This window comes from Acanthopagrus latus, chromosome 1 (genome assembly GCF_904848185.1).
Source record: "Acanthopagrus latus isolate v.2019 chromosome 1, fAcaLat1.1, whole genome shotgun sequence".
Classification (NCBI taxonomy): Eukaryota; Metazoa; Chordata; class Actinopteri; order Spariformes; family Sparidae; genus Acanthopagrus; species Acanthopagrus latus.
In genome coordinates, this window is record NC_051039.1 from 28,882,774 (window position 1) to 28,895,165 (window position 12,392).

Sequence of the window (12,392 nt, forward strand, 5' to 3'; positions counted from 1 at the left end):
GAACTGCACTGTCACTGAGAGGGTAAAGGCCTTCTCACTAAAGGTGTTTAAGGCTGCGGGTAATGAAATGTGGACCTGTTAATGACGAGTCCAGCTAAAAGCACTCTCTATGACTCATTGTTTTATCTCTCCGTTTGGTGCTATCTTTCTTTTTTTTATCACTTTACCTTGTCTGTAAAACATACAGATGGCCAGGCACTCCTATTTGTGAAATCTGCCACAACGCCACACACACATATTCATCTTTAACCATCAGGTATCTAGCATATAGATAATGTGAAAAGTCAGTTTAGTAAGTAGACAAGTGGTGGACGAGAGTCAGCCTCACATGCACACAGAAAAGAACAGGACAGGACAGGACAGGAGAGGAGAGGAGAGGAGAGGAGAGGAGAGGAGAGGGGAGAAGAGGAGAGGAGAGGAGAGGAGAGGAGAGGAGAGGAGAGGAGAGGAGAGGAGAGGAGAGGAGAGGAGAGGAGAGGGGAGAAGAGGAGAGGAGAGGAGAGGAGAGGAGAGAAGAGGAGAGCTCCAGCTTCCGCCTTTGCATTATGTTCTTTCCAACCCTCCGATTTACACCTCCTCTACAGAGGTGGAGAGGAGGTTAAAAACCACACGGTACGGTCCAAGTGGAGCTGCTTTACTTTATTTGCTAGCTCCATGTATCTGTCAATCTTCAGAGTAATATACTGCAGAAGTGTAGCGACTAAATTCAACTATAGGACGAAAGAAATTACATGAAAAGCCCCAAACAGATCCGCTTGTTAATGCCCCTCGGTGAACCAACAAGCATCTGTCTAAAGGTCACTGGACTCACACTGGTGACTCAGGCAATTGTTGCCATGGCTCGTGGAATTCGCACAGTTAAATGAGGGATATCGACATGAAGTATGTGAGTCACCGGTTTGCTGCCTTTTTTTTCAGATGGTGCCGTGGATGTTCATTTTCCTCTACAGAGCTCAATTGCCTCTGTTCTGCTGCTTCTAAATGTCAGCGGTCGACATGTAGAACAGGAGCTCGGCTATCTTACTTGATAACTCATAGCCTTCGCACATACAAGTATAAATGCTTTCACATGTCAGGCACACAGCTGACATGAGAGCCCACTGAGGCTGACCTAATGCGACATGTGCACCGCAATGAGTGCAAAGCAGGGTCAAAGACGAAGGTTAAAGGGAAACCGGGGTTAGTAAGCGCTTTGTGTCACCAAACAGGGGTGAATATCTTCCTTCCTCTCTTTCTGCATCATGTAACACATGACCGTATTTCTATCTCCCCTTGATCTTTTAGTAAAATTGATAGTAATAAACAGAAGCTACTGAGGAGGCGTACCACTCGGAAACATAGGTACACAGTGTTTCTGCTCCCCTGTTACATGACGTTTTTTATTTGGGAATGCTGACTAATTCTTTGGTGCATGGGTATCTGTAGGAGGCTGTGCAGCCACCGACAGTGACGAGTAATTAAATATTTGCAGGGAGACATCAGTCGGCTTCATAGTGATACGCTCTCTCCGCTTTTGTTTGATCTTTGCCTGAGCAATGCGCTACTTTCTGCCTGTTGTGATTACTGGTCTCAACTACATTGGCTCTCAGAATGTTAACACCAGATTTCATTCTCAGTAGCAGATCCTGAAAATAATGAACATTTGTTGGCTGTGGCCTGACTGCAGGGAGATCATTTTAGAGATCAGTTCATGACCATTGTTTCTTTTTTTTCCACGCAGTATTGCATCTCAACTATCTGTCATGCTCCGCTCCCCTTATCTGAGATTCAAACTGCTGTCACTCAGACACACACATCATGTGCCTCTATACAAAACACAAGCTAAGTCTTGTGATGTTGGATATATTTTCTTGTCAAAAAAATCCAATGAAAAGACAAAAAAACAGTGTAACAAGCATTGCTGTGCAGCAAAATTCCAGTGTCTTCTTTCTGTTAGATTTGCTGACAATAAGAAAAATATAATTACATTTGATATAAAACTACACTACATTCAGTATACAGTACCACTTCCAAATGCTTGACACCTGTGCACTGCCTTTGCATTAGTCATTATATAGGTACCGTATAGTTGCATAAACACCAAATCTTACACTCCCTAACTTTCTTTACATCTCATCTCCTGTTCCCTAACTTTTCACAAGTGATTTTTATTTATTCTCTTCCATAACCTCACCCTTTCATGACATGTTACTTACGTGCAATAAATGCTTTTGCTTGAAATGGTGATTTCCTTGTAGGGTGTGGTATAGAACATGTCATATTCTCAGCATAAATTAAAGTACAACATTATTTGCACTGTTTTTAACAATATCTCTTTTAGCAACATGCTAACCAGTTCTTCCCCCACAATCTCATATCACTATGTTGGTGTTGTTCCTAGATATTTTTTTTTTTTTTTATGTTGGTCGTGGACCATCAAGCTGTCAAGTCATGCTTTTGTAATAGCATAGCTTAATGATTCGGTGATAAAGACTGGAAAAATCTGAACACTGGAGAAGTTATCCTTTCTCAGACATGTTTAATGTTTGTGTGAGGGTATGGTTCAACACAAACATGCTCTCCTAAAGCTAACCAACTACTTGTGTTGCCGAAATCTAACCAAGTACTTTTGTTGCCTAATCCTAACAAAGTATTTTACTTCCCTAAACCTACCCAGGTACTTTTGTTGCCTAAACCTAGCCCAGCATTTAAACTGTAAAGGATTGGAAAACTATAAGTAAACAGTAAAAATAATAAATGTACAGTCCACAATGACGTTCCATGAGCCCGGTCTCCTAAATGAGATACCTACACTTAACCCATTCAGCCACAGCAGCTTGCTCCAGATATGGACTTTACATTTACTTATAAATAAGTTGCAGTGATGGTCCTGGGATAGCATTCATTATGATGTTCTATGACAACACCAACACAGTGATATCACATAGACCACTTGTTCACACAGACTGAAATACTGAGGCTTGTTCAGGGGCCAAAAATATGTCAGTGTATACACGTCAAGGCACAAACTAAAACATACAGTCATGCACCACACCTAACCTGAGCATGCATTTCATGTGAGGCACCTGCTGCAATGCTTCAATGCATGCTAGTCATTCTCCATCTTGCCCTGCAGCCCTTCACCCTTTACATTAGCAGATAAAGTTCTGAATGATGACTGCTACATGATCAGTTGGTGCATAGAAAAAGCATTTTGCCAAAAGTCTTGGATAATTAATGTTGTTGCCCTAAAACTTAACTCATCACAAGTTATCTTTGCCTTTCTATCATCTCACTCCCCGCAACATAATTTACTTCTTTCGTCTCTTCACTCCAATTCCCCCTCTGTTCCACTGTTCATCCCCCTTTCACTCTCCAGTCAGAAGTTAAGCTTCAAGGAGCGGGTGAGACTGGCAAGCCCACGAGGTCAAAGCATCAAGAATAGACAGACGTCATCAGTGAATGACCAGAGGTCTCCGGTGACTGAGTGTGGAGCAGAGGGCACCAGCCCTGCCAAGGTGCAAAAGAGCTGGAGCTTCAACGACCGTACGCGCTTCAGACCCTCCCTCCGCCTCAAGAGCCAGTCACGCTCCACCACTGACGGTGAGTGACTCTGTCCCATTACTCCGCTTTATACAAATGTTTGACCTAGCATTTATTACTTGTGTGTGTGCATCCATAGTTACTCTCTTAGTACATAGCACTGATTACACTACCAGCATTGAATTAAATGAAGAATAGCTTTTTTGTGCAACTGAAATCACAAAAATCACATCCCAAATGCCAAGATATCTTAAAGGAACAGTTCAACATTCACTTTCATGCCTTGACTTAGATGGGAAGATGGATACTGCACTGGTTGTCAGTTAAATATGAAGATACAATCAGGGTGGGTTAGCTTAGCTCACTGGGAACAGTTGGGATCTTATATCTTTTGCTTTTTAGCCAAAAAAGTAAATAAAGTCAAAACAAGAAATTGTGGTTTAATGACAGTGGTACCATTTTTACCTTTGGACAGAACCAGGCTTGCCATTCCCCAAGTATTCCAGTCCTCATGATAAGCAAACTGTGTTCCAACTGTAGCTTCACATAAACAACAGTGATATCAATCTTTTCATCCAGCACTCAGTAAGAAAGTGAAATGCAATGCTGAACTTCAAGTCCAAACATGAGATAACTAAATCCTCCAGTTTCGCTCCATGGGTTTTGTCGAGGTGTATTGGCTGACCATCCAAAATCTACCACAGCTGATTTTGCCCACTAATTCAGACAGCTGAGTGGAATGCTAATGGCTGTTTGCACTTGCTTCCTTTGGCCTAGCAGTGCTAGCCGGGCAAGCCCTGCTGGGTAACAGCCAGTTGGAGTTTGTGGGTGGACTGCTGGATGGATGGAAGGTGCAGCAGCAGCCACATGAGATGCCAGAGCCGGCCAGCTGGCTGGGGCTTGCTAGTGGAGGGGAGTCAGTAACTAAGCTGTTCTGCTGGTTATCCATGCTCCATCTGATCGTTCACCATTACTGACATGTCCGCCTAGCTCAGAGTTAGAAGATGGGATAATTTCTCTTTCACTGTGACTAAATCTGAAGTGAAAAAAAGTTGTATTGGAGAATCTTTTTCTTGTCAGTATGTCGGTCACTCCCTATTGTAAAGACTATATATTTATATGACGTAATATAAGCACATGCCAGGCCATTCAGCACATTTGCTTTAAGAACATGTAGCTCACTCTGCCATCCAGCTTTTGTACTGTAACCTTCTGCGTACCTCCTGCAGGTGTTGTGGCTAGAGAAGCCTGCACTGTCACAAAGTTGCACTGTCAAATACTGTATCTGCGGGCACACCGGAAACCTGTTCTTTTCCACAAGTCTGTTGTTCCAAACAGCACTGATCTTTATCCCTCTAATTTTATCAGCACAATCTTTGTGTCTGTGTCTTTCACTCTCAATTCAGTTGACTTGATTCCAGACAAATTCAATCAGTGTGTTGGATGCACCGTTGAAACGTAATTAATCCCCAGAATCAATCCCTTAATTATAACAAAATTGACATCCATTTAAACCCAAAACTTGGCTCACATCTTTTCTTCAGGAAATTGCAAAAAAAAAAAAAGTTATTGCAGCTAGATTTCTCTGCTTCAGGACATCCTTTCACCCTCTTTAGATTGCACTAATTATAGTGTGTAATTAGTATATATTTAGTTCAATCAGTGTATCATTGCACTAATTATAGTATATAATTAGTGCAACATCTTTGATTTTAATATTGATTTCGTAACATTGATTTTGTAAGAGTGGATCAAATAATGGACTTGTAGTGAGTCCCACTGAGAATCTCACTGAGAATTACTGTACAAATCTGTGTCTTTGAGCTCATTGTTATGCTTTTGTGGTTTATAGTTCCAGTATAAGCGATAGGAAAACCAGTTCTAGACAGGTTAACCATTCTTAGCTATTCTTAGCTGGTGACCAGTTGATCAAATCGCATGAAATTGCATTTAGTTCCTACAAATACTGAAGCACAGCTACTGTAGAATTTGGACACTGATGGAACAAGACATAAAAAAGACAAAAGTGCTAATAAACAGTATATTGAAGAGCCTTGACAGCCTTTGATGTTCAGAGCTGCCATCTTGGATTTTGAGGTCAGGGTTGGTGAGGTGTGCCCAACCTTTTCGAGTCTGTAATCCGACTTCAGGGAGCTTTTCCTGTTGAAATTGCAAACTTTCAGAATTGTGAAATTCCAACTTCCCATATCAAGGGGAAGGCACCATGAGACTGTTGGAGAAGCTAAGATTGGTGTTATCCTGTTGACTTTTATGTACAATGTATTAAAGGTTAACAGCATATCTTCTCCTTCAACGACACAATTTATGCCTCTGACACATCAAATCTGAAGGCTGTCCGTCATTCTTTTCTTGTACATTACAGCAAACATTGTAGCCAGTGATGTGTGACGTGAGACAGTCATTGTCATGGATACATGTGCTTTCTAAACTTACAGTTGATACAGGTATGGTAGGGAGAATGCTTAGATTCTTAGACTAATATAAATATCTGAGATAGGATAAGACACAGCCATGAGTGTAGGAATTGCTTTGGTAATAAAAAGACAGAATTTTATCCATCTTTGAACTTAGGTCAGGATGGGACAAGCAGTTATTACAGAATTTTGGCTGTAATAGCCCCTTATCAAGAACTGCTTGTAAAATGACATGTGTAATAATGTGATATATAATAAGACTGATGCAACACATTCATTCTGCCAGAGTCCCTATCTCAAAGCAATCTGACATGCAGAAATCTGATTAATGAACAAAATCTAAATAGCACTCCTTTGCTGTATCCTCTCTCCTGAGCAGCAGACTCCAATGTGACCGGGGAGGACGGCTGCGATGAGAAGGGCTGTCACTGCGATATCTCAGTGGAGGACTTGCTGCCCTCCGTCAAGTCTGTCATTAGAGCCGTCAGGTGAGCCAAAGAGAATGAGACTTTCTTCTTCAGTCCAACTAATATTGCATTTTGTCTATTGTCATGGTTGCATCCAAACAAGCCCTGATTGCAGCCCCCTTGCCTTCTGCCAGCTCTCCTTATGGACCATGTTCAGGGGGTTACAGTGACTGGAAGATTATTATTTTTTGTGTTAGTATTTATTTTTAGATCATCCTCTCCAGCTTTTAGAAGTGTTGGTTAAATGTGCCAAATCATAAAATCAGTGTATACGCACGGTGTGAACCCGTCTGTGGAGTTGCATCCTACCATCTGAATAATGTCAGTAATAATGAATGTCAGTGAACAGACAGCACCTTTGAATTGAGAGCAGCCTTTTTGTTGGTCTTTGGCACCTTCGCTTTTCTGCTCCCTCAAGATAGCAATCAGCCATCAGCGCGCCTGGCCACACCTTATTTCAGACCTGAAACTAGCAATGACACTTGCACTGTGTTGCGCACCGCCTTGCACCAAGCGTTAGATAGAGCCCTTTGTGTCTGTGTCCTAAAATCAACTGAGTCAGATGCGGTGATAACAAATGCTGTGAGTTTGGATTGATCCAGTAACAATTTGCTCTTCATTTAGGTATTATTACATGAGTTATGGCTCAGCTGTGAAAATTGTGAAATCTGATTAAAAGAAATTATTTTAGGTTATACTGTCACTTGAACTGTTGGGTTTGACTTTGGGTTTATATTCATATTCACAGTGTAATTGACACAACTTGTTTGAGTTTTACAGCAAAATGTATATCTCTATAGCAGAACTGAACAACTTAACAAGCCGTCTGCAATTGTTATAGTTATATTAATGCTGTAATATCTCATTCCCGTATGTAGGTGCTTGCAAAATGGTGATGTTGAGTCCTCAGTGAGTAAACCTGACTCCTGGAAACACCTGAATTCATAATGTAACAGAAGCTGCCTTTTAAAAAACTGCAACCAACCGTCAACATTTTGGTCAGAACTGCCCCTGTCATTATGTTAATATATATTACAAATTTTAATTATTATTATTACTGATGCATAAATGTGTGAGGAGCATTTTGTTGGTTGATGTGGAGCTCATTTAAGCCTGTCTGATATATCAGATATAATTGACCCACGTAATTGGCTGATATTGACTTATCACAGATAGCACAGAGCAGTATCAGCATTAATGTTGTCCAAAATATGCCAGTATGATTTTTATTTTATTTCATTTTTTTACAGAACATAATGCAGGAAAAATGATGCCTCGTGTAGTTTATAATCATAAAAATCCCTGTGAAGTTTGCTGTTTCACTTCACTGATTTCACTTTGGGCAATAATGTTTATGGTTTGACTGTAAAAAATAATAATAACTAACATCTGTTACATGTTGGGCAGTTCAATTTGTAGCAATATATCAGATTATATAAGCATATCATGGATTTGGTGTGGAAACTCTTTTTTCTGTATTCTGTAATGTGGTGAAGTAAAAGGTATAGTAATTCACCCTGAAATTGTACTTCAGTACACTTCCTGACTAAAAGTAAAACCTCTAGTTTTATCAAGCCATATAGGGTTTACAGTAATGGACGAAAGTATTGGCACCCCTGAAGCTTTTCCAGAAAATGCACCATTTCTCCCAGAAAAGTGTTGCAATTACAAATGTTTTGGCATACCTGTTTATTTCCTTTCAGTGCATTGGGACAACACAAAAAAGCAGAAGAAAAAATTGCTGGAATATAGAAATCGAACTGACGCCAGTTAGAGTGTGTATGTTGACTCAACCTTTGTGTTGTGTGCTGGTGTGTGCCACACCAAGCATGGAGAAGAGAAAGAAGAGCCGAGAATTGTCTGAGGACTTAAGAAGCAAAATTGTGAAAAAAAAATCAACACTCTCAAGGTTACAATTCAATCTCTAGAGAGCTTAAAGTTCCTTTGTCAACTGTGCGCAATATAAACAAGAAATTTATAACCGATGGAACTGCAGCAAATCTCCCTGGACATGGACGGAAAAGAAAAATTGATGAAAGAATGCAACACAGGATAGTTCGTATGGCGGATAAACAACTTCAGTCAACTTCCACACAAATTCAGGCTGTCCTGCAGACTCAGGGTGCACCGGTGTCAGCTCCAAACATACGCCGTCATCTGAATGAGATGAAGCGCTATGGCAGGAGACTGAGGAGAGCCCCACTTCTGACACAGAGGCATAAAAAAGCCAGACTGCAGTTTGCAAGAACATACCTGAGTAAGCCTCAGTCCTTCTGGGAGAATGCTTTGTGGACAGATGAGACTAAGGTAGAGCTTATTAGCAAAGCTTGTCATTCTACCGTTTACAGAAAACTGAGAGGCCTACAGAGAAAAGAACACGACCATATGGTGGTGGTTCAGATGTTTTGGGGCTGTTTTGCTGCCTCTGGCACTGGGTGCATTGATTGTGTGCAAGGAATCATGAAATCTGGAGACTATCAAAAGATTTTGGCCCGTAATGTAGCTGGGTCTGTGTCAGAGGTCATGGGTGCTCCAGCAGGACAATGACCCAAACATACCTCACAAAGCACCCAGAAATGGTTGGAGACAAAGCGCAGGAGAATTCTGAAGTGGCCAGCAATGAGTCCAGATCTAAATCCCATAGAACACCTAAGGAAAGATCTCAGAATTGCTGTAGTGAGAAGGCACCCTTCAAATCTGAGAGACCTGGAGCAGTTTGCAAAAGAAGAGTGGTCCAAAATTCCAGTTGAGAGGTGTAGGAAGCTAGCTGATGGTTATAGGAAGCGATTGGTTTCAGTTATTTTCTCCAAAGAGTGTGCCACCAAATATTAAGTTGAGGCTGCCAATGATTTTGTCCAACCCAATTTTTGAGTTTTGTGTAAAATGATGTCAAATTTGGCTTTTTTCTTCCGTGTTTTTTTGTTGTCCCAATGCACTTAAGGGAAATAAACGTGTATACCAAACATTTGTAATTGCAACACTTTTCTGGGAGAAATGGTGCATTTTCGGGAAAAGTTCCAGGTGCGCCAGTACTTTCGTCCATGACTGTATTTCCTCAGTTAAAAGCAATAAAAAGTGATCACAGTGATCCCTGATTCTGAACACACTCTTCCACTTTTGAAGTGCACCCTTAAATGTTTTACTTTGGCATCTACTTTTAGAAGTATACTATTGGTGCCGCTACTGGGAGAGCAAATTGTGAAAAAATTAAACCTTCTATTTCCTCCATCACAACAATGTGCCAGCTATATTTTATGGAGTCAGACATGCTCCCATAGTTCCTATTGCCCAGATGGCATTCAATTTATCTCAACTGAGAGCAACTGAAACAAGTCCATAACTTGACTGGCCATAGAAGAAGATGGTTTCACACAAACACTCACTTCCACTTTACCATAAGACAGTTTTATTTCTGTTTGTCCTTACTGATCGCGTCCTCTCTTCACTTGAGGACTCAGTAACTTTGCTTTAAAGTGTTTTTACTGACTGACTGAATGTGTACTCACTATATCAGCGCTCCGCCCTTTGGCTGATTTATGCACTTCTTTCCCTGCTGTTTGTGCAGGATAATGAAGTTCCACGTAGCCAAGAAGAAGTTCAAGGAGACGCTGCGTCCTTATGACGTGAAGGATGTGATCGAGCAGTACTCCGCCGGGCACCTGGACATGCTGTGCCGCATCAAGAGCTTGCAGACCAGGTGGGACTGACTGCATCAGCTGACGGTTGATTCCACCAGTCTTTGCTGTCTGATTAGAGCTGTTCAACCACACCGTAACTGATTCACCTGTGTCTTTGGTGTGTGTGTGTGTGTGTGTGTGTGTGTGTGTGTGTGTGTGTGCCTGTATGCGTGTATGCATGTATTCATGCACCTGCACTCATGCCGTAAACATGCATGGGTATATTTGTGTGTTACGCTAACGGTGGCTTATGTGTTTGTTCTTTGCACCCTCTGATTTTGTACGTATGTATGTGCATGTGTACCTGTGTGTGTATGTGTGTGTGTGTGTGTGTGTGTGTGTGTGTGTGTGTGTGTGTGTGTGTATTTGTGTGTTTGTTCCCTCTGCTTCCCTTGTAGGCTGGACATGATAATAGGCCCACAGTCCCTGAGCAGTCGAACCAAGACCTTTTCCACCCCCTCCCTGCCTGTCTATTACAGCCAGGGCAGAAAGAACTCCACCCAGGGGTCAGAATGCCCTCCCTCCACCCTTTACATGTCACAAGGGTTCAGTTCACTTCACATTCAGTCAACTCAGGGGGTTCCTCATAAAATTATGAAAAAGTTAAATCTTATTTATAAGACGAAGTTTGAGTTACTTCCTTGAATTGACTAATCAGAAAGTGAAGTGAAACTCTTGTTCACGTATGTCGGTCAAGAACTTCTCTTTTCTCACACGCTTCTTTCTTGGGTGTGAAGTCATTCACCAGTCAAACACTAACAAAACTCAACAATATATTGACCTTGGTTCTGGCAGTTGTCCCTGTGTTTATCTGAAGAGACATTCTGCTGAACTCTGGGAAATGGTGGGGGCTTGCAAGCTGATAATAACACATATAACACAGAAAGATCCTCTTCTAGACACACAGTGGAACAAGTGCAGCGCTGTGCGCCTGCTCGCCATTGCTGCAGCAATGCTGACCCCTGCTGTCGGTGGCTGTTAACTGAAACTGCCGCGTGCACTTCACATTGTATCTTACAAAGGAAGGGATGATCTGATGTGTCCACCGAGTATTTGTTGTTTAGTTTAAAACCACATGTCGAGGTGTTCAGACGGAGCAGATGAGCAGGAAGTGATGGTACCAGTCAGCACTTCTGGAGCAGAGATTGGAACTCCTGTCTCCTCCATGACAGCTGCACAGCCTCCATTTGTTGTGATCTGTTGTGGCATCACATAGCGCACATACATAGATACTCCAAAGTTTATAAAATCCTGCATTCAGTTAAAAGACACACTTTCAGATACATGTCTGGTTTGCTGTTGGAGGATCTCGTCAAAGCTGTGATCTCTGTTTCTCCAAATGTTGGTGTCTTTATTGCATGATATTGTTTCGGTGTCCCTGCCCTTTGTCGAATTTAACCCTGTTCATTAACACGTGACTTTATTAACTAGATTCTGCTGAACTTCACTGGATTAAGCAGGAATGGACTTTGTATATAAGTTATAAGTTTATCCAGAATCAGATAAGTAAACTCTGTGTTGCCATCCTTACATGGTTGGTAATGTTTCTCATCCAGCACACACCATTCCCTTAAATCCAGTGAGGAAGTATCGCCTGTCATTTGTCTTTCCTTGTTGGAGAGCAAAATGTGCTTCTGGTCAATCTGTCAGTACGCTGCAGTTTCCTTCCTCTGTGTGGGCTGCCTCGTGGATTCTACTCTGTCACCTTTTTACTTCCTGTCATTTATGTTTAATTGTGTTTGTGTTTGTGTGTGTGTGTGTGTGTGTGTGTGTGTGTGTGTGTGTCTGTATGTGTGCTCCAGAGTGGACCAAATCCTCGGGAAAGGCCAGATTCCTCTGGATAAGAAAATCCGAGAGAAGCTGCTATCTGATGGAGATATTTTAGAAGACATGAGCATGCTGGGTCGCGTCTGTAAGGTGGAGCGGCAGGTCGGTGTTCAGCTTCTCGTTTTATGTTTCATGCTTGGAGGTGGAAGAGAGATCACTTCTGGTTTGCTTCACTTGTTTTCTTCTTTTAGTCTCAGTGCTCAACTAAGCTGATCGCCTTCCAGCTCCTTATTTCTCTCTCACACACACACGCACACAAACATTAGATTGATAAAGTTTTTTCCCTTCTAAATCCTGAATTAATAATAATTATTAAACTATTATTTCAAGATAACTGTCAGCTCCTGGTAGTCACAACTACAGCCAGCCATCCCTTTCACTGTGGTCTTTTTTGGTGTGAGGCAGCTGTAACAACCTTATTTTATGCTTTATTATTTCATTAAAAGTGCTGCTTGCAGATTTTT

General features: G+C 41.6%; 1 protein-coding gene across 5 annotated transcripts in view; it reads left to right on the forward strand.

Annotated features, from left to right (window-relative positions):
* kcnq5b (potassium voltage-gated channel, KQT-like subfamily, member 5b) overlaps positions 1-12,392 on the forward strand; it is a 115,347-nt gene that overhangs the window by 99,076 nt on the left and 3,879 nt on the right. For 2 of the 5 annotated variants that reach the window (XM_037091715.1, XM_037091916.1), the window contains exons 10-14: positions 3,359-3,582; positions 6,337-6,445; positions 9,990-10,121; positions 10,500-10,607; positions 11,904-12,030. In XM_037091715.1, the coding sequence (XP_036947610.1) occupies positions 3,359-3,582; positions 6,337-6,445; positions 9,990-10,121; positions 10,500-10,607; positions 11,904-12,030 (700 nt within the window). The remainder of the gene's footprint in view (positions 1-3,358; positions 3,583-6,336; positions 6,446-9,989; positions 10,122-10,499; positions 10,608-11,903; positions 12,031-12,392) is intronic. The other 3 variants (XM_037091802.1, XM_037091905.1, XM_037091874.1) reach the window with 3 other exon arrangements.